The sequence below is a fragment of the Penicillium chrysogenum genome (assembly GCF_028827035.1).
Source record: "Penicillium chrysogenum strain IBT 35668 chromosome Unknown utg000002l_segment0_segment0, whole genome shotgun sequence".
Lineage (NCBI taxonomy): Eukaryota > Fungi > Ascomycota > Eurotiomycetes > Eurotiales > Aspergillaceae > Penicillium > Penicillium chrysogenum.
Window position 1 is genome coordinate 2,660,057 of NW_026622750.1, and position 25,899 is coordinate 2,685,955.

The 25,899-nt window shown below is 50.5% G+C and overlaps 9 protein-coding genes across 9 annotated transcripts; 4 read left to right on the forward strand and 5 right to left on the reverse strand.

Moving 5' to 3' along the window:
- Positions 1 to 2,617: 2,617 nt before the first annotated feature.
- Positions 2,618 to 5,966, forward strand: N7489_004569 (Helicase C-terminal; the record flags this gene model as incomplete). Its single annotated transcript, XM_056710321.1, has 9 exons — positions 2,618 to 3,445; positions 3,502 to 3,684; positions 3,737 to 4,205; positions 4,260 to 4,431; positions 4,478 to 4,639; positions 4,698 to 5,144; positions 5,258 to 5,678; positions 5,760 to 5,874; positions 5,935 to 5,966. 9 exons carry the CDS (start codon positions 2,618 to 2,620, stop codon positions 5,964 to 5,966), a joined length of 2,829 nt encoding a protein of 942 aa, XP_056568742.1.
- Positions 5,967 to 6,076: 110 nt separating this feature from the next.
- On the reverse strand, positions 6,077 to 6,770 carry N7489_004570 (NuoB/complex I 20 kDa subunit family protein; the record flags this gene model as incomplete). Its single annotated transcript, XM_056710322.1, has 2 exons — positions 6,077 to 6,520; positions 6,585 to 6,770. The coding sequence occupies 2 exons, from the start codon at positions 6,768 to 6,770 to the stop codon at positions 6,077 to 6,079; spliced, it is 630 nt and encodes a 209-aa protein (XP_056568743.1).
- A 263-nt stretch (positions 6,771 to 7,033) lies between these two features.
- On the forward strand, positions 7,034 to 9,300 carry N7489_004571 (Zn(II)2Cys6 transcription factor; the record flags this gene model as incomplete). Its single annotated transcript, XM_056710323.1, has 7 exons — positions 7,034 to 7,176; positions 7,228 to 8,013; positions 8,068 to 8,134; positions 8,190 to 8,364; positions 8,421 to 8,580; positions 8,637 to 8,786; positions 8,850 to 9,300. The coding sequence occupies 7 exons, from the start codon at positions 7,034 to 7,036 to the stop codon at positions 9,298 to 9,300; spliced, it is 1,932 nt and encodes a 643-aa protein (XP_056568744.1).
- Positions 9,301 to 9,630: 330 nt separating this feature from the next.
- Positions 9,631 to 12,224, reverse strand: vtc4 (putative vacuolar transporter chaperone (Vtc4); the record flags this gene model as incomplete). The annotated part of the gene is made up of 3 exons (XM_056710324.1): positions 9,631 to 11,631; positions 11,687 to 12,149; positions 12,220 to 12,224. The coding sequence occupies 3 exons, from the start codon at positions 12,222 to 12,224 to the stop codon at positions 9,631 to 9,633; spliced, it is 2,469 nt and encodes an 822-aa protein (XP_056568745.1).
- A 1,029-nt stretch (positions 12,225 to 13,253) lies between these two features.
- On the reverse strand, positions 13,254 to 16,380 carry N7489_004573 (MCM DNA helicase complex subunit MCM4; the record flags this gene model as incomplete). The annotated part of the gene is made up of 3 exons (XM_056710325.1): positions 13,254 to 13,844; positions 13,904 to 16,020; positions 16,089 to 16,380. The coding sequence occupies 3 exons, from the start codon at positions 16,378 to 16,380 to the stop codon at positions 13,254 to 13,256; spliced, it is 3,000 nt and encodes a 999-aa protein (XP_056568746.1).
- Positions 16,381 to 17,986: 1,606 nt separating this feature from the next.
- On the forward strand, positions 17,987 to 21,689 carry N7489_004574 (putative DUF221 domain protein; the record flags this gene model as incomplete). The annotated part of the gene is made up of 3 exons (XM_056710326.1): positions 17,987 to 18,153; positions 18,221 to 20,610; positions 20,662 to 21,689. The coding sequence occupies 3 exons, from the start codon at positions 17,987 to 17,989 to the stop codon at positions 21,687 to 21,689; spliced, it is 3,585 nt and encodes a 1,194-aa protein (XP_056568747.1).
- A 124-nt stretch (positions 21,690 to 21,813) lies between these two features.
- On the reverse strand, positions 21,814 to 23,091 carry rmt2 (protein-arginine N5-methyltransferase; the record flags this gene model as incomplete). Its single annotated transcript, XM_056710327.1, has 1 exon — positions 21,814 to 23,091. The coding sequence occupies one exon, from the start codon at positions 23,089 to 23,091 to the stop codon at positions 21,814 to 21,816; it is 1,278 nt and encodes a 425-aa protein (XP_056568748.1).
- Positions 23,092 to 23,477: 386 nt separating this feature from the next.
- Positions 23,478 to 24,566, reverse strand: N7489_004576 (prohibitin subunit PHB2; the record flags this gene model as incomplete). The annotated part of the gene is made up of 4 exons (XM_056710328.1): positions 23,478 to 23,801; positions 23,860 to 24,215; positions 24,273 to 24,341; positions 24,392 to 24,566. 4 exons carry the CDS (start codon positions 24,564 to 24,566, stop codon positions 23,478 to 23,480), a joined length of 924 nt encoding a protein of 307 aa, XP_056568749.1.
- A 162-nt stretch (positions 24,567 to 24,728) lies between these two features.
- On the forward strand, positions 24,729 to 25,674 carry N7489_004577 (putative polyadenylation factor subunit CstF64; the record flags this gene model as incomplete). The annotated part of the gene is made up of 2 exons (XM_056710329.1): positions 24,729 to 24,794; positions 24,848 to 25,674. The coding sequence occupies exons 1-2, from the start codon at positions 24,743 to 24,745 to the stop codon at positions 25,672 to 25,674; spliced, it is 879 nt and encodes a 292-aa protein (XP_056568750.1). The 5' UTR covers positions 24,729 to 24,742.
- Between the last annotated feature and the right edge of the window lie 225 nt (positions 25,675 to 25,899).

The window sequence follows — 25,899 nt, forward strand, 5'->3', positions numbered from 1 at the left end:
TCCCTTAGTCATCCACCGGCAAATGAAGAGTGAACGGTGATAGAAATATAAAGCCAAGGGAAAGCTGTGGCGGGTGATTAGTGGGAACCCGGTAGGCTTGGAAGTTTAGAAAAGGGAGAAAGCAAAAGGAAGAAAAATGACAAAATACAAGAGTGGGCAGATATTGGGATTTCAGCGGGTACACGCGAAGAACTTCAGGGAGTTGCGAAGGGGAAAACCGAAAAAAGTGGGAAAGACAAAGAGTGGACCGTGTCAGATCTTATTTCTCTGCAGGGGTGAAGGGCGTTCCGATATCAAGAACCATCCGAGAGAACATTGATAGGGGACCTAACAATAGAGCTGCAATATTGGGAAGAGAAGGGAATAATGAGATAGTAGAATAGAGGACTTACAAGGAACAGAAATAGAAATAGGGATTGAAACGAATAAGGGGAGAAGGGGAGAATGGGTCGGGAGAATAGAAGAATAGCAGAATAGCAGAATAGAGAGGAGAGAGAGAGAGAGAGAGAGGGTAAAGGGAAGAGAACAGTAGATAGAGTGGAGGGAGGGATATGAGGGATATGGGTCGGGAGAAGCGGGTCAAAAGTTATTTAGCGGGAAAAAAAGATGATATAGCCCAACGGGGAATGGAGAAGGGGAAGAGAAGAAAAGGGAAAAGAGAGAAAAGAGAAGAGTCGAGGATCCCGACCCCCTAGTCCCAATATGTTAATATGACGGATCCCTAAGGACATGGGAACCAAAACCTCTTTTGGACCTCCCTTGCTCGATCTACTTAATATTTTCTATCAGACGGAGTACATGTAGAGGAATGCTGGTATGCGGGAACGTGTATAATCATATCTTCAAAGGGAAAGAGACAATACTAGATGTTATATGCACATGTGTGGTTTATCCTTCTTCTGTTGATATTGGAAAATTACCAGATACATGAGTAGTACCTTCTGGCTATTTGCTATTTTGTGATTTTTCCCCGTTCGCCTGATCCTTGTGCGACCAAACACACATTACGAATCTCGGGAGAGGCAAAAGGGGAAGTCTATAAGGATAGAATACTGTAGGGTTCCTAGGCGCGTCGGATATCGAGGGTCTATGAATTAGCAAGAGCAGAGTAGCAGAGTGCAGAGTAGCAGAGTATCATAATCATAATCATATACGGAGTAGGTAATTTAAACTTCTCTCCAATGACGATCGATGCCGCCGAGAACTGGCCGAAGACTGTGAAGGTCTGAACTGGGTATAACGTGCCGGTCTACTCCGTTGGGAAATCCACCCATGGGCCCGGGTAATTTCCAAGGTTTATGGAGTATGGAAAATCAGGATATAACCTGTCTATGCGTGTACGGAGTGTATATGGAGTATGAATTGATCTACCTAGGTAGGGTTGAGGTGAGATCAGGTGTATCTGGGAGATATATACGGCGATCAGACCTCCGAGGGACAACAGATCCAAACCATCCCGACAATTGCATTTATAACCTTTACCATTGGCTTGAAACGTGTTCTCTCTTCGTATTAAATCTGACTTGAAACGTTTGCAATCTTTCTTTTTCTCCAGGAGAGATGGAGAAATAAGAATACAGATCGGGATATATATCACATTCCATACATGGTGAATGAATTCCATATTATCACGATGCATACGGAAACCTCACCATCTTGCTAGTGCTATTACTGCTAATACTGCTAATGCTCCTAATCTTAATGCATAAGGTGGGTGGTACGCGCGACTCATGATACAGTCGTCATGACGCCTCCACCCCGATCGGGGTCTCAGTCTGTACCTGGTCTCGGGATGGGCACCTAAATTTGGAAATTTTGGAGACTGTGATTTTTTTTTTTTCTTTTTTTTGGCCTAGCCAATTTGCTTTTATTTTCCCCGGCAAGTGCGAGTCAACATAAAGCCACATGTACGGAGTAGGTGAATGTTGGATCTTGTAGGTTCCGAGTTTGCCACGATGTCTTCTAGCCGCGAGGCAAATCTATCACCGTTGGCCCCAGATCGTCAGCCGACCCTCTCGGCTCCGACGACACACGAGATTGGACGGAAGTGCGCCAATCGTTTCTAGGCATTAACATGGGGCTAGGTACGAATATCGGCCTTCATTTATTGTGCGTTTCTACACAATAATCAGGGCTACAGGGCTTGGAAGAACAGCCTCCACAGCCTCCACATAAGTACCTACAAAATAGGTACGATCCCGTACAAGGTTGGTTTCCAAGGTTAGTCCCCAAGCAAGGGACTCCAGGGTTGCCATATCGGGACTACGGTTCAATCATGCAGAGCATTGGGGGGATGCAAGCATGCAGTAAGAGTAATAATCCCGCAAAACACACACTATTGAAAACGCAGCGATCATGTCTCTAAGGAACATCAAATTAAAGACAGCCCGGGCCCCGAGGCCGGGGATCTGAGTGGATGACATAACTGCTGATATAATCTGTGTTGCCTCAGGCAATAATATTGTAGTAAGCGTAGATAAAACAAAAACATGGGGACACATCAAACATCAAAATATTGAAGAAACAAACATTCCAAATCCAGAAAGATGGCCAATTTTGATTAAATCCTTGGTCTCATCCCCCTCCCCAGACGAATGGGCCGAACTGTGTTTCAGGCATGTCGACATCGGGAGTCCAGTCTCACGGGTTCCAGACATCCATTGATATCGCCCGTCAACAAGCGTATCACGTAGCGCCCGTGGCAGGACAAAAGCGACCTCCGACAGAGCCCACAGAGCAGGTTCCCAATATCTCACTCGGCCCAGTCGTAAAACAAGCTACTTTCCCCCGCCAAAATGTCAATTCAGACACCATATTGGAATCAGCACCGCTGGAGACTGCCCGAGATCTGCTAACTGCCCCCGTCCATCGTTTTACCGCCAGCAAGATTCTTCTGGGCGCGGGCGCGGGCACAGAGTCAACCCCGGATGATCACCAAAAGGCCGTGGCTGCATCGCCTGCCCCACCTTCCAGTCAGAATCCCCTGCTCTCCCTGTCTAACCCAAAATATGGCCTGCCGCCCGCCCTCACGGCCAATTTTGCCGCACTCGGTGTTAGAAATATTTACCCGTGGCAAGCGTCGTGTTTGCTGGCTAGGGGCTTGCTGTCCGGTGAACGTCATTTGGTTTACACGGCCCCGACGGGCGGTGGCAAGTCCCTTGTTGCCGATGTTCTGCTTTTGAAGCGCATTATCGAAAACCCAGGGCGTAAAGCGCTGTTGGTTTTGCCTTATGTTGCTTTGGTTCAGGAGAAGCTCAAGTGGATGCGTCGTATTGTGCAAGATGTGGAAAAGAATATCCCGGATGATGACGAAGATGATTCCAAATTCCCTCGCGGGCGATGGAAGAAATTGCAGAAGAACATCAGAGTGACCGGCTTCTTTGGAGGAAGTCGGACGACTGCCACTTGGGCGGATACTGATATTGCGGTTTGCACGATAGAGAAGGTGTGCACGCTTGACGTTCAGTGGTGATTGCAGGGTTCTGATATGTCTCTTCTTAGGCAAACTCGTTGATAAACACCGCGATCGAAGAGTGTAACATTGGAGACTTGGGAGTCGTGGTTCTTGATGAGTTACATATGCTCGATGACGAACACCGAGGTTACCTCTTGGAGTTGATGGTCACGAAGTTGCTGTTACTGCAGCAGGATATCCAGATCGTTGGAATGAGTGCCACGCTTTCCGTGAGTCTATGGCCCAATCCTTTGGCGAGAGACTTCTCTAACAAAATAACAGAACACCGAGATGCTAGCACAATGGATGAACGCAAAGTTCTACATCTCCACATACAGACCAATTCCCGTCGATGAATACTTGGTTTACGAGAACGGAATCTATCCAGCTGCGACCTCGCGGCAATTGTTCCAAACGGCATCCAAGCTGACTGCAGCTGCATCTCTACAAGACAGCATTCCTCCGCACCGAATCATTGAACCTTCTACCTTTAAGCAACTCAGCAATTCCGCCACAAATGCCATGGTAGCGTTAGCAGTCGAAACTGCAGCCGCTGGGTTTGGATCATTGGTGTTTTGTGGTAGCCGCAATGCATGCCAGATTCATGCTGCGACTATCGGTGAAGCGATGCCGCCAGCGGAGCCGGAAGAGTTGAGCAAGCGACTCGACCTTCTGGCAGAGCTGCGGAGCCTCGCTTGTGGGCTGGACCCGGCTTTGGAGACAACAATCATCAAAGGGACAGGATTTCACAGTTAGCATTCTGACATTCATGACAAAGCGTCCACACTTACTAATGACCATTTAGATGCTGGCATGACCACTGAAGAGCGGGAGCTAATTGCACAGGCCTATGACCAGGGTGTTCTCAAAGTCCTCGTGGCCACATGCAGCCTTGCCGCTGGCGTAAACCTCCCGGCGAGACGGGTTATCATCAACGGTGCACGGATGGGCCGTGAACTAGTAGGTCCGGCTATGCTGTAGGTGCCGCCTTCCCGGAGTGGGAGTATATGCTGACAGAAACAGTCGTCAAATGTGCGGTCGTGCTGGCCGCAAAGGCAAGGATAATGCCGGCGAAACCTATCTCATCTGCGTGAAAGCCGATTTGCAGGCTGTCTGCGATCTGTTGGACGCTGATATGCCCGCTATTGAAAGCTGCCTGGCACCGGAAAAAAGGGGTCTCAAGCGGTATGTATCTCTCATCCAACTGTTTATTGTTCCCGAATCGTTAGCTCACATCCCAAAGGGCTTTACTCGAAGCCGTGGCAACGGGATTGGTATCCGGCTGCGAGGCGATCAAAGAATATGTTCGGTGCACGCTTCTTTGCCGCACATTGGATAAGAAGATCGCATACACCATCATGAAATCCGGGCTCGAGGAACTGGTCGACGAAGAACTTCTCATTTTCCGAGACGACGAATCCTACGAAGCCACACCATTAGGACAGGCAGTCGTGGCCTCGGCTTTCTCACCCGAAGACGGCCTATTCGTCCACGAAGAGTTGAAACGAGCATTACAGGCCTTCGTCATGGACGGTGACATGCACATATTCTACATGTTCACACCGCTCCAAGCAGCCATGAACACACCCATCGACTGGCAAATCTTCCGCGATCAACTAGATCGGCTAGATGAGAGCGGTCTCCGGGCTCTACAATTCGTCGGAGTTCAACCAGGTTTCGTCAACACAATGTACGCCTCATCCCTCTCTACTTCATCCCCCTATATATAATACCCACACAATACCCCACGCACACATCCAGCCCAACCCGACCCCAAACCCAAACTAACACCCAATTCACTAGGGTCCAATCAGGCGCCTCTCTAAAAGAAACAACCCCGGCCCAAATAAAACAAGCTCGCATTTACCGCCGCGCCTACACAGCCTTCCAACTCCGCGATCTCAGCAACGAAGTCCCCCTATCAACAATAGCCCAACGCTACAAAATCCCCCGCGGTACAGTCCAAACATTGGCGCAGCAGTGCCACGGCTTCGCCGCCGGCATCGTCAAATTCTGCCAGCGCATGAACTGGGGCATGATGGCTGCCGTCTTGGATCATATGCGCGACAGACTCGAGGCTGGCGCGCGCGCCGATCTGCTGGAGATGGCCCAGGTTACATTTGTCAAGAGTTGGACGGCGCGTTTGCTGAGGGATAATGGGTTTAAGAATCTGAGAGCTTTGGCGGAGGCCGAGCCGAAGGATTTGGTTCCTGTTCTTATGATGGTGGGTCTTTTGGATTTCGAATTCTTTTTGAACGAAAACTATATGTGTGATCATATATTAACACGTCTCTGCTGTGTTTAGGCCAATCCTCGCAAAGCGCAGAAAAGCCAGCTCTATCCGACAGAGGCAGAGAGGTACACCGCGAAATTGTTGGCTAAGGCTGAGACGATCATTGCGCATGCTATCAAAATCTGGGGTATGTTGTACTTTGTGAAGAATCTACTGCAGAGACATACTGACTGGCATTACCTACTAGAGCGGGAGATGCAGATCGAGGTTGAGGAATGAATATCACGGATTTTGGCATTTTGCATAGGTAGGAGCGTTATTTCCGCATAGCTTCCATGGCTATGGCAGCATTGGATTTCGTTATGATATACCCCCAATTCAATCTTCGCTTAGCGCCTATACCACATCCTCGTCACCTGCGTCCTCCGCATCTTCTTCTGCAGAAGGAAAATACCCTGCAAAAGGGCCTCTGCAGTTGGTGGACATCCGGGCACATAAATATCCACAGGCACGATGCGGTCCACACCACGTACAACATTGTAGCTGTAGTGGTAATATCCTCCGCCGTTGGCACAACTGCCCATGCTAATCACCCATTTAGGATCGGGCATCTGATCATAGAGTTGTCTCACTGCCGGCGCCATCTTGTTGACTACCGTACCGGCCACGATCATGACATCTGCTTGTCGTGGCGAGGCACGGAAAATAATGCCCAGTCGATCCTGATCATAACGCGGCATTGAGGTGTGCATCATTTCAACTCCACAGCAGGCTAGTCCAAACGATAGTGGCCAAAGGGACCCTTGTCTTCCCCAGTTCACCAATTGATCTGCCTTTGCCCTAGTAGCAGGGAATTGTTAGAACTAAACCAATCGGTTCACGTATTCAGTATCGAACGTACAGAAGATACCCTGACGCTCCATCTTTTTCACTTTTGAATGGTAGGGTTGTAGATGTCGAGCTGCTAGGTTCTGAAGATGTGCGTAGGTACCGCGTCGTTGTGACGGTGGGCAAGAAACATGACCATTGTTTTGGATTTGAGCGACGGAGGATGCTCCGAGATGTTGTATTCAAAAGCATCATCGCCAGCTAGTCTGGGTATTCTGCTAGCTCGAGATATAGGTGTGAAAGATAGAATCAGCAACTCCTCTTCTCCCTTGGAGAACTTTTATAGTTCCCTCAAAGCTGCTTGTGTTGAGTATCCAATGAGAACGCAGATACCAAAAATCAAGCCAATCAGAGCAGCGTGAATTCGGCGACTTGGTGGGTCCAGGCTTTAACTCAAGTCGCCGAAATCAAGACGCCGAACTTACTACAATCAAACCAATGCCTTTCACAATTATTAAATGCCGCGCAGCAATCCAGTGAAAGTCGCCTGTCGTCTGTGTCATGACCGGCGGGTCAAATGTGACCGCAGTGAAGGCGTCGCGTGTTCCAATTGCCGGAATGCCCGGCGCCAATGCGAGCTGATTGTATCTCGCCGTGGACGGTTGGATTCAAAGAGACATAAGCCATCGTGTCAAGACTAATTCGAATTTAGGAAACGAAAGCTTCCTCTACTACCCACTGAAGCAGGCTCCAGTAGGGGACTTTTAGAGACCTCTCGCAGTGTACGGCATGAGGGAGTAACGAGTTCAACCCCATCTCTGGCCACTCATTCCCAAGACAATAGAGATAAGCCACAACAAGAGCCATGTTTCCCAGCACTCGGACCAACCGGCAAAACTCCATATGTTGGAGATTCTTCTAATCTCAATTACCTCGTCCAACAATTTGGGAATCCCTTCGGGGCCACGACGGACGTCAGCCCACTCCAGGACCACCTCCACGCGGCAATGCTGGCCCGGTTAGGCAAACCGACGACGCAGGAAATCGAAAGGCTTCACATTTCTTCTATTGAACGCCTTAAGAGCCAGGGTGCATTTGAACTCCCATCACAAGAGACCAGTCAGGCCCTTCTCGACGCTTACTTCCATTTTTCACTTGCTGCACTGCCTATTCTGGATAGGTCAAGATTTCTTGTTAGCCTTGAGGAAGGCAAATTTTCTCACTTGCTCTTGAATGCTATCTACCTCGCTGCCACCATATATTGCTCGGATTCCGTTATTGCTAAAGCCGGGTTTGTGTCCCGATATGTTGCAAGCCTCACGTTTTACCAGAGAGCTAAATCTCTCTATGATGCTGGATATGAAACAGATGCTATCGTGACGATCCAAGCCACGTTTCTTATGTGCTATTGGTGGAATGGTCTTCTAGAACACCAAGACCCTTGGTATTGGGTTGGTATCTCTGTGGGAATGGCACAGGCTTTAGGACTGCATCAAACGTGGGTACACTCATCCCTTTTAACATAAACTAAGGGCAACTAACCAGGTTGTAGAAAGTCATACATCCGTCTCGAAGAAAAAGATCGAAAATTATGGCGAAGATTGTGGTGGATGGTATATGTCAGTTTATTGCCCAAGCCCCAGGTCCTCTTACTAGTCTGACTTTCTACCCCAGGCCATGAACATAAATCTGTCTATGCTTCTCGATCGTCCTCCACACGTACAAGGAAGTCTTTGCAATGTTCCCCCTCTGTCGGAAGCTGATTTTGAACAAGTCAGCGAGTCTCAAGAGACAGGCCTCAGTGAGGCAAATACCTTTGTGATAAACGGTGTGCAACTAGCTCGAACAGGTTCAACATCCATCATTCAGTTTCTAAATGTACTTCCTTGCTAACGCATATTACAGTCGATCGCTACTTCACTATTAAATTTGACGAAGATAGTGGTCATTCACAAGATATCTGTTTAGAGCAAATTTCCTTGTGCTCGGGATCCCTCCCACCGGAATTCAAGTCTTTGTCAACGAATAGCAGCAAGTGGGCTATATTAACTCATGTATTATACCAGTAAGTTGACGTCCAAATGACTCTCCAGAGGATCTCCATTCTGATCGAACATACAGGGAATACCGACTAATTCTGCATCGGAGCAACCCAAGGTTCTCCCTCAACATCGGACCAGACAGTCCAACATTCGAGCTATGTACAGAGATCTCCCACATGCTCGAAATCCTCATGGCAAACGATCTCCTATACGCAGCCGCAGCTAGCATGTACGTCCCCCAATAATAACCTGTCCCAAATATCCCGGGATGGTCCTGCTAAATCCTTTCTAGACTTGCACCCGTGCTGTCGGTGCTCTCGATCTACATCGCCAACATCCTCAGAGGAGATGCTGGCGTCCGAATGATCTCACAGCATCGCGCCCGCTTCTGCATGCTCATACTTGACAAGTTGCAAGATCGGTTCCCGGTTGTTGCGGCCTACTATCCGATTTATGAATCCCTGCTTAGTCGACACTCTGCAGGTGGGCAGACACAGGATACAGGGGTACCGGAAGGTACGGGAACAGGATCGTCGGTGCAGAATGGTCCTCGTCAACCTGAGAACGAAGGCAATCTTGCTAGTATGGATTCCACTGGGGTGTTATTTGATCAGGTTCCGCAGGACGGTATGGGGATGGCGTTTCCTTTCTCGTTTCCGTTTGGGAACCTTTTCGAAGATGTTTTTCTGAATTCATCTTCTCAGTCTGTGTCTTATTGTGAAGATGATGTATCTTACCCTTAGTGGTATTGCTAAATATGATAGATCTTCCCACGAGAATACTTTTAAAATTCGCTCCATAAGTATCTTCACTACCTACTATCTCTAGATCTACAACATATACAAGACAAGGCAGAAAAACAAATAGGTAGGCAGTAAACAAGTGCCATTCTCATGTTATTTGCAATGACATGTATGCGGTTTGTACATGATTTACAATCCTCCAACGCCCCAGCCCAAACGCCACCAGTAGATACAAAACATAAGAGTCGCCATGAGCAGTGGAGAAGGTGGTCAACCCCCAAAAAATAAATAAAGAGAAAGGCTTCGTTCTTCTTTTTCAGACAAGGATTTCTACAACTCACCGTGTCCGCCATGCCGAGGCTCACCCTCCGATCCCGGCGCAGCCATAAACCCGCCTTGGCGCACGCGCAGCCCAAAGTTAAGCAGGATGATAATGACAAGTCCGAGGCTGACGACCGTCGGACCCCAGCGCTCGTAGTAGACGCGCTTGACGTCGCGGCGCTTGCGGATCTTGTCGACGCGCCAGATGTATAGGAAGAGACTGTACACGAGGGCGCCGGCGGCGAGGATGGTGAAGGCCCAGGAGGAGATGAGGGTGGCAGATTCAGTGCCGAAGTTAAGAAGAGCTGCGGCGATTCCGCCGAGGATGATGGAGAATTCTAACCAGGAGAGGAAGGTTCGCTCGGCGGCGAAGTAGACTTTGGGTTCCACGCGGACGGGAACGAAGATGCCTATTGTTTTTTGAGAAATCGTTAGTTTTGGATGATTGGTGCACGGAATAGCATGGAAGTGACTTACGTTTGCCAGGGGGAGCCTGGAACTGCTGTAGCGTGCGTCGGTGGTTACCCAAAACAGCGATGCCACGCTGTTCGGGGGAGGCAGGGATGTTGGAACAGGACGGGGCACTATCGCCATGAGACCCTGTGCGACAGCGTGACCAGTTCGATAGAGGTAGTGCTTGGCCAATTTCTGCGCGTAGTACGCTCCCCCTATGCGACGAGCTTCTTCAAGTTCGTCCGAATATACCGATTCGTCGTCCGAGTCGTACAATGGGTAGTCTTCGTCGCCAGGCAGGGGCTGGGCGGCGACGCGCTCTTCGATATCCAGTTCGTTGCCATTGGTCTCAAACAATCCGTTCTGGTGCTCGGTGGCATTTTCATCCAGCGGGCTTTCTTCCGTAACCGGAGTTTCGTCATCATCCGAATCTTCATCATTGGCGGAGATTGAGGTACTCGCCAGCGGTCGGTGGATACCAAATTGGCGAGTGGCGGGTTTGCGTATGTCCACACCCATCTGAGGGAACCAGAATGGAAGCAGATCGATGCGAGTAGGGAACATGGTCGCTGTTCCGTGAATGAACTTGCTGAATTTCGGCACTGCCTCCACCAAGTGACTGGCAGTCAAATCCCGAATCCACTGGGGAGGTTCCTGGCCCGCCTGGGTCTGCAGCTTCACCTCAAGCACGGCATAGGGGAATCGGTCGATATCCTCGGGAGGCAGCTGGGAGAATGGGAAGTCGACTCCGATATCCATACGACGCCAGTTCTTCCCGGACCGTTGGCGGCCATCCATGTTATCCTCTCGGATCATGGTCAGCTCGGTGTCAAGGGAGATTCGAACACGCGCATCACCTGGCAGCTGGAATGCAGTGCGATGGTAGAATGTGCGGGTGACAGGCACCAATCGGCGAGTAATGACGCGGTATTGAATCTCGCGGGCTAGTTGCTCCAAATCATCGATCTCCGCCGGGCTCTTTTTACCCTCCTTGCGCATCTTGTCAAAGATCTGCTCAACCGTCATCCGGCCCTCGAGATAGGCATTGACGTGCTTCTCCTTGAGCACGAAACGCGCCTTGACGGACTTCTCTCCCGTCCAGTCCTCGCGGTGGGTTTTGCGCTCCACGAAAATCTGGTCACTTTCCATCCCGCCGTACCAACGCAGTCGAATTGCCTCAGCGCCTTCTGTTTTCTTCAGACGACCCTGGTACAGTTCCCAGGTGTCCGTGTTGTCAAAGTAGATAGAGGAGATGGCCGTGTCCTTCTCCTCGAACTCCTTGCTGGCATTGAAGACCAACACTGGCAGGTGCTTCAAGATCACCAGCTTCAACTCCGTAATATTATCCCGGTGCACCCAATACTTTGTGGTCTGACGCACAAAGTTTTGTTGGGTGCCACCGGCAGATGCATCACCTTTGACCGGGTGTCCCTTGGTCCGGACCAGGTCATACAGCTTGGATAGTTTAACCACGAAAGCGTCGTAGTTATCCTTGAAGAAAGGCTTGGCCTTCAGACGTGTCGCGAAAACCGGCTTGAGGTACCATTGAGTTTCTTTCTGTGCGATTGTTAGCGGATTGAACCCGACCCGGAAATTGGAAAGGGAAACATACGTCATGCTTCTTGAGGATCTTCTGGAAACCCGTGTAGTTCAATTGAGTGAATTTGGCCAAGTCATGAACATCGGCAATAATATCACTGAGCACCTGCTCCAGCATTAAGAAGTTCGCATCGGTGGGTGGGGGGCGAGAAGTTCGAATACTCTGACGATGGGAATCGGTCGAGCTGTCCAGACGGGAGACGACATCGTTCACCTCGAGCTCACTTTCTTGAATGCGGGCAACAATCTCCTCACTCTTGCGCTTCTGGAATATAAAGACCTTCTCTAGCTCACTCTCAAGCAAGGAGACGAAGCGTGTCTCATCGTCCTCGGTCCATTCTTTACGGGCGGGCTTGGTGTTATCGGCGGTTGGCTCGTCGACGAAATCGGTCTTCAGAGCTTTCTTGAGTTCATCGTAGGCAATGTAGTAAGGGTAGAATTCCTTGATCATGGAAGACCGGAGATATTCACCGAACCTGTGAAACGATTGGGTCAGTACGCCAGTGGCGCGGGGGAATGGAATGGCTAGATCAGATAGTCACATACCTCATTGTGGGCAGGGAGAGATGTGAGGAAGACTGATTTATCCCAAGCTCATGACGAGAAAAAGAAAGAGAAAAGAAAAATATCCCGAGGGAAGGGATGCCAAACTCGGAGGGTTCTTAGCTCTCCGACAAGAAGGCAAAGAGGTTATCCCCGAACTTGGCTAGTGCGATGACTAGCGGGTGACGGCCCCATCCTCTCATCAAAGTGGGTTGCGATGCTAATCCACGAGGTGGTATGGAGTGCAGTAAGCTCTAAATCGGTTGAATTGGGGGATTCTAACTTGTTAGATAGCTGAGTAGGGACATTAGACGTATCTTATTTAGGTCTAGTGGGCTTGTTTATTCGTCGGATCGCTGTCTATTGGCGATTATCAGGCCAATCCTCATGGGCGATCACGATGTACAGTGGTAACTTTGGTATGGTAACTTTGTATCCATACATACACCCCCTTGGTGACGTTGACAATTTGACCAGTCGTGGGCGCACGTGGGCAGTTAGTCTCTGCCTCATTGTATCTCTCTCTCTCTTGTCTTATGTCCTTCTCTCATGTTTATCTCCGTTTGATCTTCCAATCTTCATTAATATTATGTTATTCTATTCTATCTCAATATTATATGAGAAACTTGAGAAACATGAGAAACACAATCCAAGATTCAAATATCTTTTCAATCTTAATCTCCCTATCTCTCTTTTCCTCAATGCTTGTCGCAGGTGGGCTGGGATATAAGGCGCCATCTGGAGGATCCCCACCCGGGGCTTTCTACGTGTTGGGTCTAGCCAGATGCATTCTGTTTCTCACCTTCCCACATGAGTCTTAGCTTCAAGTCTTAGCTTCTAACAAACGCAGCAACTTCGGAGAATTTGATGAGATTGAAAAGATCATGATCAGATCTACAGAATACTCCGTACAATATACAGTTCGCGGACCGAATCACCATAGCATTATCCATAAGAAGCACAAACGCCAGAACACCCTCAGTCAGAGATGACATGCAGCCTAATCTATCATCACATCATGGTATCATCGCAGCCACCTAGGACATGCTCATGGCCGCCCGGCGGATACTACGACGAGCACCCTCACCGAAGACATTAACTGAGCCCTCCGTCTCCAGCGAGCGCACCACATCACCGAACTGGTTGTGGTCGATTTTGTTATCGCTCTGCTCGCTCACATCACGATACAGGTCAGTCCAGCGGACCGCACCACCACTCACACCGCCACGTTCGTCAAGCCGGGACAGCACCGCCTTCTTCAGGTCGTCGCGCAGACGACGGTCAGCGGCGCTGCTGCCTTCGGTCAGAAGGCCCATGTCAATGAGACCGGTCCGGGAATCGGTGGCAGCCTGCTTGACGGCGGAGCGGATGAGGCGCACGGCTTCCTCAACATCCCCGGCGGTGACCTCGGGAGATAGACGCATGCGTGCGTGCGCCTCGGAAAGTCGGATCATAGATTCAAGCTGTCGAGTGGTGGCCGTGATACGGCGTTCTTGGGCGCGGATGTCATCACCGAGCTGGCGCATAGCCACGTAAGCGTCGGTGAGGGCAGCACCCGCAGCCGGGGTGATCACAGGGTGACAGTTGGTCTTGGCGTATGTAATGTAGGCCGTAAGGAATTCGATAGGCTAGATAGAACTGTTAGAAATAATACTCTCTAATTGATCGCACGGGAAAGGTCACTTACCAGAATCTCCTGTGAACTGGCATTCTCAGGATTGTCCTCCAGGTACATGCCGACCAAGTGCTTAGCCAGGCGACGATCCTCCGTCTCGTCGACACGGTCAAGGACGAGGTATACCAGGTCGAAACGAGAGAGCAAAGTGGGTGGCAGATCAATGTTCTGCGGAACAGCGAGTTTAGGGTTGTACCTACTGCCGATGGGGTTGGCAGAGGCCAGGATGGATGTTCGGGCATTCAGGGTAGTAATGATACCCGCCTTAGCGATAGAGACTGTCTGCTGTTCCATGACTTCGTGAAGGACGGAGCGCGTGGAATCGTTCATCTTGTCGAACTCATCAATACAGCAAACACCACCATCGGACAAAACCAAGGCACCAGATTCTAGAACCATTTGGCGAGTCTCCGGGTCACGGGTCACGTAGGCAGTCAAACCAACAGCCGACGAACCCTTACCACTGGTGTAGACACCGCGCGGGGCGATCTTGTGAACATAACGCAGTAGTTGGGACTTGGAGGTCGAGGGGTCACCGCATAGAAGAACGTTGATGTCGCCACGGTAGCGTGGGTTACCTCCCTTTTGGAAGGTCTTGTTAGTACCTCCAAACATCTGCAGCAGGATACCTTTCTTCACGTCGTCCATCTCGTAGATGCTGGGAGCCAGGGAACGAGACAACAGGTCGTAGATATCGGGACGACAGGCAGTCTGCTTGATTTTTTCCTCCTCTTCGGCTGAGACTTTGCGTGCTTGATCTGCCTCCGCCGCCTGCTCAGACATTTCTTGCTCGACTGTGGACATGTCAATGCCCATCTTCTTGCGGTCAAACTTCTGCACATGAAGGACATCGATGTACGTCTTGAACAGGGACTTCTGCGAGCGCTGACGAGCACTGACACGCATGGGGTTGCACCGGAAAATACCAGTCACCTCCACACGGTCACCAGCCTTGCAAACATCGACTAGTTCATCGTAGACACACAGAGACACTGAGTGAGGAGTCTGACCATCAGGAATGTTGTCTGGGGTCTCCTGGAGCTTGATGACTTGCTTGTCAGAGAAGGAGCAACGGTTGTGGAGGAGCTGCATTGAGTTCTTCTCTTTGCAAGAGTCTCGGGGGCAGACTGTTGGCTCAGCAATTCTGCCACGATCAATGTCAACTTGCACACCATAGCTGCAGGCGCTGCACCGGAAGAAAGCTTCTTTCATATCGGGGATGATAGGAGTAGCACGAATTACCAAACCCTTGATGCTGACCAGCTTGTCCATATCGGCTGGGTCGAGATCACGCATGTTCACGGTCTTGTCCAGACCGAAGGGAAGCACCTTGAAGGTCATCGCCTCCACTTCACCGACCAGATCCGGCACATCGACAGTCGGAAGTACATTGTCCGAGGTGAGGATGGCCTGACCACGTCGGTCACGAGGCTGAGCAGCGCGTTGACTCTCTGATCGAAGAACGTCCATTTCCTTGAGAGCGAGATCCACCATCACATCCTTCAAAGCTTGATCCATCAGAGGGATGATTTCTTGCGGATATGCAGAAAGTTGATGCCACAGCTTGCGAGTCAATGGGTATGACTTCAGGTTAGCAGCATCGAGATTGAATGTGGTCACACCGAGTCGTCGCATGTCATTACACATGGCGATGCACTCATGTCTCTCTGCTAATTCTCCCATCAGTCTGGTTTCATCCTCGGAGGCACCGTCAGCCCAGAGACGGTATTTTGTCGCGAAATTATACAGGAAGTTCTTGAATGCCGACATGGAATCTTGGATCGAGATGTTGGTACCCCAAATCACACGAGTGGAGTTTCCGGCCATGGCGTCAGCTTCAGAGGTGCCAGGGTTGATATTCGAGAAAGTGGCATCGGAGCGAGGCATGGTATCACCTGTGGGCATTCCGTTGGCATCAACGAACACACGGTTACGGCGACTGGGAGTAGACCCAAAGCCACCGGAGTGCAAATCGCTGCGACGAGGTCCGCGTCGGCCCTGGCCTCCCGGCGACACAAATAATCCGCTGCTGGCGCTCAATGCATCGGAGCGGATGTCGGAACGGATATCAGATCGACCAAGGCCTCGAGTAGGGCTAGAACTTGGAATATAATGAATAGGAGAAGAATCTGTTGGGTGGTCAGGGATCTATATCGCATAAAAAACGGTGCTGCTCTGCTGAAACAGAAATTCATACCTCTCACACCGGGGTTGCCTCGCGGGGTTCTGTCGCCATCGTCTACCGTTGAGCTGGCATCGGCCATGCGTTCATCCGGAGTCTCGGCATTGTTATCACCCTTGGTCGGGGATGATTGGAAAAAAATGGGGGACAAAGAAGGTGCGGCTCCCTCGGCCATTAGACGTCTCGAGGCACGAGGGGTGGCTTGAAAAGTCGGGCTGCTAGGGGGCTCCTGTCGGGACGAAGAACTGGGAGATGCAGTTGGATTTTTGGAGGAGCGACCCCTCCGTCTTTGTGCTGGTGATGACATTGTGGATATGAATTAATGTGTTGATACCGGACGATGGTCAGGTGGGTTGGTGTGTATGGGATACGAGTGAAGAAAGGGAGAGCAAAAAGTTGTGGGCGGAACGCGGTTTCTGCCACTATGGACGCGACTGGCGCGTTAAGTAGTTACCCTTTTAGGCCGACGTGTTTTAGCACATGCAGTTCCCCAAATCCACCTTGCCACGCTCGTTCGCCCGCCAAGTCTACCACTGAAGTTCCTCTCATGCCACCAGTAAGAGATATTTGAAATCCTGCTAGCTCAAGTCGAGTCACTTACAATATCATTTTGGGAAGTTCGTCGTTCCCCCAGGCTGGACGGGACGTCCCGGGAGCCCCAGTTTTGAATACGAGTGGGATAGTGTCGATTCAGCAGGTTAAAAGATTGTTCGAAGCTATGGTCTTGCTCCCGGTCGACCAATATTGGAGGACGACGATGTCTCCACAATGATTTTCCAATCTGGCGATGAACTCTACATCTGGGATGTGCTTTATTATGATGTGTATGAAATAGCATCTCAGGACATCAATGAAGTCGCTCGTGTTCTGTCTCAGGAAGGAGGTTACAAGAAGCTACAGAGGCGCCTTCTTGATCCAGTTGAAGATATTGCTGTCTGAGCATGATAGTTGTGCCGGCTTAATTGGGAAGGGGTCACGTGGCCACGAGCGGAGTTTTGTTTTTCTTTTTGTTCTTGTTACTTCTTTAGCTTTAGATTTTGGAATGTAATCAGCTGCCTTTTTTTATATTTTTTCTTTATTTCTTTATTTCTTTATTTTTTATATTATTTTTTTTGCAAGCCTAGACCATCTATTGTTCCTCCAAAGTTGTTGAGCTCTTTGCCGCTGCCGTACCCCTGAACCTGTGGCTGGTGGATTGTCATTATATAATGCACTGCCACATCTTTAATCCCATGGGCCAATCATCGCTCCTTCCCTTTTTCTCTCTTTTTCCTCCCCCACCAAAAGCTTGGAAGCTTCAATCCTACCGTAGTAGGCATTTGCATTCAGATGTCCATTAAGTGTCAATGTGTCATGGAAAAAAGAAAGAGTACATCCGCATGGAGTGTCATTGTTATAAATATAGATGGAACTCTTGATTTACACAAAGGAATATCTGTTCTCCTTTCAGAATCTGTACGGAGTAAAGCCGCCGTGACTTATTTAGCTGTTTCACCTGGCGCCTGATGTCATCGTATCCCCGATCGGCGTTCCCACGATCCCTCCAATCATCCCTGTTCGTCACCCCCAATTTCTTGATCATCCTGCCAGCTCAATCTTCGCGCCACTCACCTCATTAACCAAGAGATTATTCAAAGACCCAAGTTCGACATTATTGGCTCTCGTCCCCCACAGCGCTGATCAGGTTGGCGCCCTACGAAGTCTGTTCAAGTAAATTTCTCTTTGTGCCTTTTTTTTTCTCTTATCATCGAGCTCCTTCTTATTCGACCCCTCCGTATACAGGCGATCACTTCCAATATCCATCGGTGCCTACAACAAAATCTCGTGATGCTTCTTGCTGTGACAGCTACTTCGATACCCCTTTTGGCATCCTAGCTTCCCCATTTCCCTCGGCAATACCCGAGCTGATCGTCATGACTTCGGGCTTGGAGGAGGCACTGGAACATACCGGTGGCCACGGCCGAACCGCTGAAGGTGTCTCGATTTCGACCTTCCTGGCGTCGCTGGCGACGGCTATCATCGTCTTCGTCGTTGAATTTCTCCTCTTTCTGTTACTAAAGGGGAAACTAACTCGTATATAGTAAGTCACCTGGAATTCCACCAGGTAGAGGATCGAGGACACTGAACTGACCGAACTTGGTATCTAGTCAACCGCGAACCTATTTGGTACCGGATAGAGAACGCACAACCCCATCACCGCCAGGTCTCTTCCGCTGGATTGGTCCCGTCTTCCGTACATCCAGCTCGGAATTCATCCAGAAATGTGGGCTAGATGCATACTTCTTCCTGCGCTATCTGCGCATGCTTCTGAAGATCTTCCTTCCTCTGGGCCTCGTGATCTTACCGGTTCTACTTCCAATCAACCGTATCGGCGGCAAGGGTCAGACATACCAGCATGGTAACTCGGGCACTAAGTATTCCGTCACTGGTCTGGACCAGTTAGCATGGGGTAACGTAACCCCCGAGCACACCCATCGGTATTGGGCTCATTTGGTAATGGCTGTGATCGCCATTATCTACGTCTGTTTTGTGTTTTTCGATGAACTTCGGAATTACATTCGCCTGCGACAGGCCTACTTGACGTCTCCCCAGCATCGACTCCGTGCTTCTGCCACCACCGTGCTCGTTACTTCTATCCCACCTGATTGGCTTAATATCGATGCCCTTGATAGGCTTTTCGATGTTTTTCCTGGAGGCGTGCGAAACATTTGGCTCAACCGCAACTTCGACGACTTGAACGAGAAAGTGAAAACCCGAAACGATATTGCTCTCAGGCTTGAAAGTGCCGAGACAGATCTGATTGCAAAATGCAAGAAAGCACAGCTCAAGAGGGCCAAGGCGGAGGCAAAGAAGGCCGGCAAGAGTCAATCAAGCGCAGAGAAACAAGAGCAAAAGGCGGCCGAGAAACGTGCGTCCCAAATGGCTATGGGTCCTGGTGTCAGCTCTGGTAATCCCCATCAGGCCCACACGGTACAAGAAGTGCTCCATGGACAACCCCAAGAGAAACGGTCGGAGGACGGACCTCGACGAGTGTTTGACCCTGCATTTGCCGCCGCTGGTGCGGTTGGCCAAGGCGTGGGAAAACTGGGCAAGACAGTGCTTGGAGGCTTCAAGAAAGTTGAGCATGGCTTGGAGAAGCCCTTGACTCGGACCGGGGGCTTCGTTGCAACTACAGACAACGTCCTCCCCCCTCGTTCAAATACGCCTCCAGGCCCTGGTCAATCTGCAACTGCAGACAAACCCCCACCTCGTGCAAGCGCTTCTCCAGCTCCGGAACCTCTTGCCTCTGATGACACCATGTGTCGTAACCCAACGACTTCGCCGAAGCCACCATTCTGGAGACGCAAGTCGTCTCATACGAAATCCGAGGGTGCTCGTGAGGCTGACGAGTATCCACTGACTGCGCCTGAAACCCCTGCAACTGATGCACCCCATCACGACTTCAAAAAACCGGACAAAGATGAAAAAGATGAACATGGCCGGAAGGAGGGGGAGAAAATGGAAGGGGAAGAATATCCCATCGCTTACAATGAAAATTTCGAAAATGAAGACTATGGAGAGCCACTGTGGAAGGAATACATCCGGCCAAAGGACCGAGATACCATGCGTCTACCCATATTTGGTTGGAGTTGGATGCCTTCGATTTGGCTTTTAGGGAAAAAGGTTGACACTATCGATTATTGTCGTAAGGAGCTCGCTCGTCTGAATCTGGAGATCGAAGTTGATCAGCAGCATCCCGAGCGGTTTCCTTCGATGAACTCGGCCTTCATCCAGTTCAATCACCAAGTCGCTGCCCACATGGCCTGTCAATCTGTCAGCCACCACCTCCCAAAGCAGATGGCACCCCGAGTCGTGGAAATTTCTCCCGACGATGTCATTTGGGATAACATGTCCATCAAATGGTGGGAACGATACCTGCGTTCCTTCGGCATCATCACACTAGTTAGTGCAATGGTCGTTGGGTGGGCGTTCCCTGTGGCATTCACTGGGCTACTGTCGCAATTGGCATATCTGGAGGGTGCATTCCCTTGGCTTGCTTGGCTTGGCAAGTTACCAGACTGGTTAATCTCAGCCGTTCAGGGTATTCTTCCTGCGCTGTGTTTAGCTATTCTCATGGCACTGCTCCCTCTTATCCTTCGCTTCCTGAGCCGCACACAAGGCCTCTTCACCGGAATGTCTATCGAGCTCACTGTCCAAAACTACTATTTTGCCTTCCTCTTTGTGCAGCTGTTCCTGGTCGTTACCATCGCTTCCAGTTTCTCGACAATAATTGAGAACGTCACTGATGTGACCAGCTGGCCGCAACTTCTAGCAGTGAACATACCGAAGTCTAGTAACTACTTCTTCTCTTACATGATTCTACAAGCCATGTCTGTGAGCGCTGGCGCTCTCGTACAAATATTTGGCCTGGTGAGCTGGTTCATTTTAGCTCCAATTCTGGACTCTACTGCCCGGAAGAAGTGGGCACGCACAACAAACCTCAATCAGATGCAATGGGGCACATTCTTCCCTGTATATACCACCCTAGCCTCTATTGGTAAGTTGTCTCATCTTTTTTGACCGAATCCGTTGGCTAACGTTATCTAAGGTTTGATCTACTGCGTGGTCGCACCTCTGATTTTGGTTTTCAACGTCATCACATTCGGTCTGTTCTGGTTCGTCTATCGCTATAACACACTCTATGTCACCAAGTTTCGCTTTGACACAGGTGGTCTTCTATTCCCTCGAGCTATTAATCAGCTATTCACTGGAATCTACGTTATGGAGGTCTGCCTGATTGGCTTGTTCTTCTTGGTTCGGGACGCAGATGATAATGTCGCTTGCGAGGGACAGGCTATTTGCATGATTGTGGTTTTAATCCTGACGGCCGGTTACCAAATTCTTCTCAACGAAGCGTTTAGTCCACTGATCCGGTATCTTCCCATTACCTTGGAAGATGAAGCTGTCCGACGTGATGATGAGTTCCGTCGTGCCCAGCACGCTCGCCTCGGTCTCCCTCTTGACGATGACGATGATGAGGATGGCGATGTTGAACACACCCTCGCCAAGCGTGAACACCAAGAGCTCCAACACGGGAAGAAAATACGAGAAGACATCGAGCTGAAACCTCTGGAAACCAATTTCTCAGGCCAGAAACGACAAAATTCGGATCTCTTGTCAACACCTAAGCTTGGACACAAACGTCCATCATGGGCCTCCAACTCATCAAACCGGAAATCTAAGTATTATGGTCAGAACTCGTCAAAATCCACGCCGACATTACGGGACATGCGGGAGAAGATGGCCCAAGACGCCGAGGCCCAGGGGCCAGCTCCCAACTCAGTTGGCCAAGCCCTGTTTGCTGGTATTCACGATGAACTAGAGGATCTTACGCCCGATGAGCGTGACCAGCTGGTGCAGCGCGCCTTCCAGCACGAGGCCCTTCGCGCCAAGAGGCCTGTCATCTGGATTCCGCGTGATGATCTGGGTGTAAGCGATGACGAAGTGTACCGTACACAACGATTCAGCAAACATATTTGGATCAGTAACGAGTACCAGGCGCTAGACGGCAAGTGTCGGACGATCTTCAGTCGCAGTCCTCCAGATTTCTCAGAGGTGGATTTGATTCAGCTGTGATATCATTTGTACATTGTTCCTTTTAACCATTCTATAGCATTTTCAAGCGTCGCATTCAGTCATAGACATCCAATGTCCTTTTCTTAAATATCCATTTCCAAGCAATCATTCAATATCTCCTCCCTTAATCCATGAACTTGCACAGGGGCAATCTGTAATCATCCACAACCCAGTAAGCCCGACGCACACCCTCCCATTCACCGTCCAACTTGGGCACAGAAATCTCCTCCCACTGGACATCGAACCCAGCCTCGAAGAGATCCATCTCCGCCACCTTCTGGTAGACGTCATATGAGATCTGGCGATCAGCACCCATGCCATTAAAGAATCCCCACCGACCCTCCTGCTCCAACAACCCAATAACCTGCTCAGAGAAGAACTCCCGGAAGTCACCATATGACTCCGCAAAGGTATCGTAGTAGATAGCATCGAACGTCTCCCCAGCCGCCACAAGGCCAGGAAGAATATCCTGCCAGCGACCCTGGTGGATAACAACACCGGGCTTAGTGTCCCACCCGCGTCGCTTCATCTCCGCAACGACCTCCTCGTGCGCTTCAACAATGTGGTGCACCGCTGGCCCTTGCTCCTGGAAGAATCCGTCCACAATGCCCATACCGTGACCGATGTTCAGAACTTTCAGCCCAGGTGTCGGGAGCAGTGCTGTCGCGGACTTACGCATGATATCGCTTTCCCAGCGCATCATCACGCCGTTCTGGTCAGAGTCCAGGATGCGGTCGTTCTGGATGTTCAGGCGCGACTCCAGATACTGCGAGTTGGACACTTCCGGGTTGGCAGGAGTGGTTGTGGTTGTGGTTTCTGTTGTGGGTTCGGCGGATGCGTCGACGAGCTCCGGTGCTGTTTCGGCCTCGGCCTCAGCCTCAGCCTCGGCTTCCTCTTCTTCTTCCTCTTCGTCGTCATCATCGGCGAGCTCTTCGTAGGCGTCGAGGCGGTTCAGCAGCAACTCTGCGCGCACACCTGCGTCGACGATCAGCTCGTACAGCTCGAGAGCACCGATTCGGCGCGCGATGCAGCCGGGTGTCTCGTTGTTCGCGTCAAGATCGTTCCAGATAGCGCCCTCCTGCAGGAGGAACTGGACTGTCTCCACTGCTGATTTCACGGTATCGGCGTCCAGACCCTTGGGATTCGAGTCTGAGGTGGTTGCGCCATTGGCGCCTGTGGTCTCTGTATCGGGCTCGCAGGCAGCGATTGCGGCGTGCAGAGGTGAAAAGCCGGTCTCGGTATCTTTGACGTTCGCTGCGTCTGGCAGCATAGACTGGGTGCGAAGGAGGCGGCGGAGCTTAGACTGGTCGTGCTGCGATGCAGCGAGGAGAATCTCTTGCACGTCGAGGTCGACGTCGACCTCAGTGAGGTGCACTGGGGTATCGTCGGTGACTTCGGGCATGATCTGGGTGCTGTTAGTGGGGGTTCGCGAAGAGGTATTTTCTCGAAGAAAACCCCCCAAAAAGATTGATTATTTTCCCGAGTCATACTCACAAATTAAATGTGATACTTGCTAGTCAATGCTAGTCAAGTGTGTTGAACTGTTAGCTGACTGAATGTGGTGCCCCTCGGGATTAGAAAAATCGTCTCGCCGCCTTTGTCCCCGCATGGAGAAAATATATATAAGCCCTAGAGGTCTACACCACCACTTACAAAGAACTACTATGTTTGAAGAAGCCCTGGAAAAGAATAGAGAAGAGACCACATTCAGATGCTTGGTAATCCAGCTATTTGTACAATAATTCACATCCCTCCACACAGCGCCATTAAGTATCAAGCGGAATGAAATTATTTGCCCTCTTCGCTGTAGGCGTTGACATTCAGACCCAATCCTTGGCTGTCCAGGTAGAGCTTGTTCTTGCCACCGCTCTCGTGCAGGATTTGAGCAATGTGACGGGCATTTTCAATTCTCCGGAGCTCAATGTAACTCTTGCTCTTCTTGATGGCGTCACCAATAAGCTCCGCAGAGCGGGCCTCACCCTGTGCGCGGACAATGAAGGCTTGCTTCTCTTGACGGGCCTTGTCAACCATGAATGCAGCACGCTGAGCATCTTGCTGTGCGACCTGCTTGGCCTCAACCGCGGCTGTGAATTCGGGGGAGAAGGTCAAGTGCTGTGTGGAGATACCGTGTTAGAAGCTATTCGAGCTAGAGGGTGGTGGAGGTACATACTGTCAAGGACACATCGTCCAAAGCAATGTTGAAACGGGCAGCTCGGCGAGCCAGGTTGTCCCGCACCAAACGGGCAACGTTTTCACGCTGTGTGATCAACTGGCTGGCGTTGAACTGAGCAACAACGCTCTTCAGCACTTCGTTGACAATGGAAGGCAGAACGCGCTCATCAAAATCTTGGCCCAGAGTTCGGTAAATCTGGGGCAGAGCATCCACACGGGGTCTGGATAGGACACGGCAGGTGATGTTCACCATTTGCAAGTCCTTCGTACCAGTGAGAGAAGGGATGTTGCGTGGTTTGGCACGGACATCGTAGATGATCGGTGTTTCGAACCAAGGGATTTGGAAATGGGTTCCTAAAGTCATGCATATGTGTGAGAGAGCTCCTTTGTCTGGCTAGTGAGTTTCCGTACCTTCGTTGTAGATTTCCTTCTGGACACCACCTAAGCGCGAGTACTTGATGGCACGGTGACCACCGTCCACTAAAAGCTAGTTAGAAGCTTGATTCCTTAAGTAGATGAATATAACATACCGTTGAACAGAGCATTTGACGCGACGTAGGTACCAATACCGGCGAGAACGAGAGTTCCGACAAGTCCCATGCCTCCTCGGCCACCACCGGATGGGAAGCCGCCGCCGAAGCCGGCTTTACGCTTCGACAGCATAACTTGCAGGCGCTCCCAAGCCTCTCGTTGATTTTGAGACATGATGTGAGGAAGTGCGTGGAAAGGTTTAGAGATGGATGAAGACTAACTTGGTATGATGCTCGAACGGATGAGGTGAGGTTGCGGGCGGTGGGAGAAAGTCGGGCAGAATCAGCATTACTTTGCTTGGCCTCAACTTCTTTGCCTTTCTCACTCGCATCTCATTTCCTATCGCAACCATGGCGCCTGATCGGACTGGGAAGAGTGTATTCCTGGGGAATATTCCCTACAGTAAGTAACTGCAGCTGCATGTCTAACCTGCACGATACTGATCTTTTCTACAGACCTCACCGAGGAACAAGTCAAAGACATCCTCAGCACGGCCGGTACCGTTACCAAGTTCCGATTGATGATGAACCCCGAGACCGGCAAGCCCAAAGGTTATGGATTCGCAGATTTTGCGGACGCCGACGCCGCCGCCTCGGCGGTGCGCAACCTCAACGATCACGAAGTCATGGGCCGCAAGATCCGTGTCGATTGGCCTCACAACAACGAGAAGGATTCCGTACCCCCAGATTACTCGCAGCAGTCGCAACCCATGATGAACCAAGATACCATACAGCAGCAACAAATTGCAGGCTCAGCGCCGCTGCCTCCTCTCCCTCCGGGCGTGGAACTGCCCCCTCAAATCGACTGTCCTAACGCTATCTCCCATACTCTCGCATCTCTCCCACCAAATCAATTGCTCGATGTCCTGACGCAAATGAAATCTCTTGCTGTTGCCGACCCGGCGCGTGCTGCTGAGCTGCTACGCCAAGCACCTCAGCTCGCCTATGCCGTCTTCCAGGCTCTACTTCTCATGAATCTGGTCGAATACCAGCTGCTTGGTTCCATCGTCGAACAGGCCGCCCAGCCTCCCCAGGTTGCTCCACAGCCAACTCCTCAGCAATTCCAACCATACGGTGTTCCCGGTCAGATCGCTACGCCGCCTGTCACCGCCACTCCTTTCGCCCCTCCCCCAGTTCAACCTGCCGCCCCGATGCACGGCCAGGATGAGCTTCTTCAGCAAGTTCTCAACATGCCCCAGGCCACTATCGACGCTTTGCCTCCCATGGAAAGAAGCCAAATCATGCTGCTACGCCAGCAATTGATGCAGGGTGGCATGCGGTAGGGTACTTTCTTCTTTTGATACTGCATATGGATTCGGATATTTGTGGCTCTGCTCGCCGAGAGCAAGCCTGGCATACCCAATATTTTCTTTTCTCCTTTTCTTATGCCACTGTACTAGGCGAATGGGTGGCGCAAAGGGGTTGTCATTTTTTTCCCATTGATTTGCATACCGGGTAAATCTCAGTCTACCTTCAGAATAGTAACAGAATGATATCTTGAGTTCCTT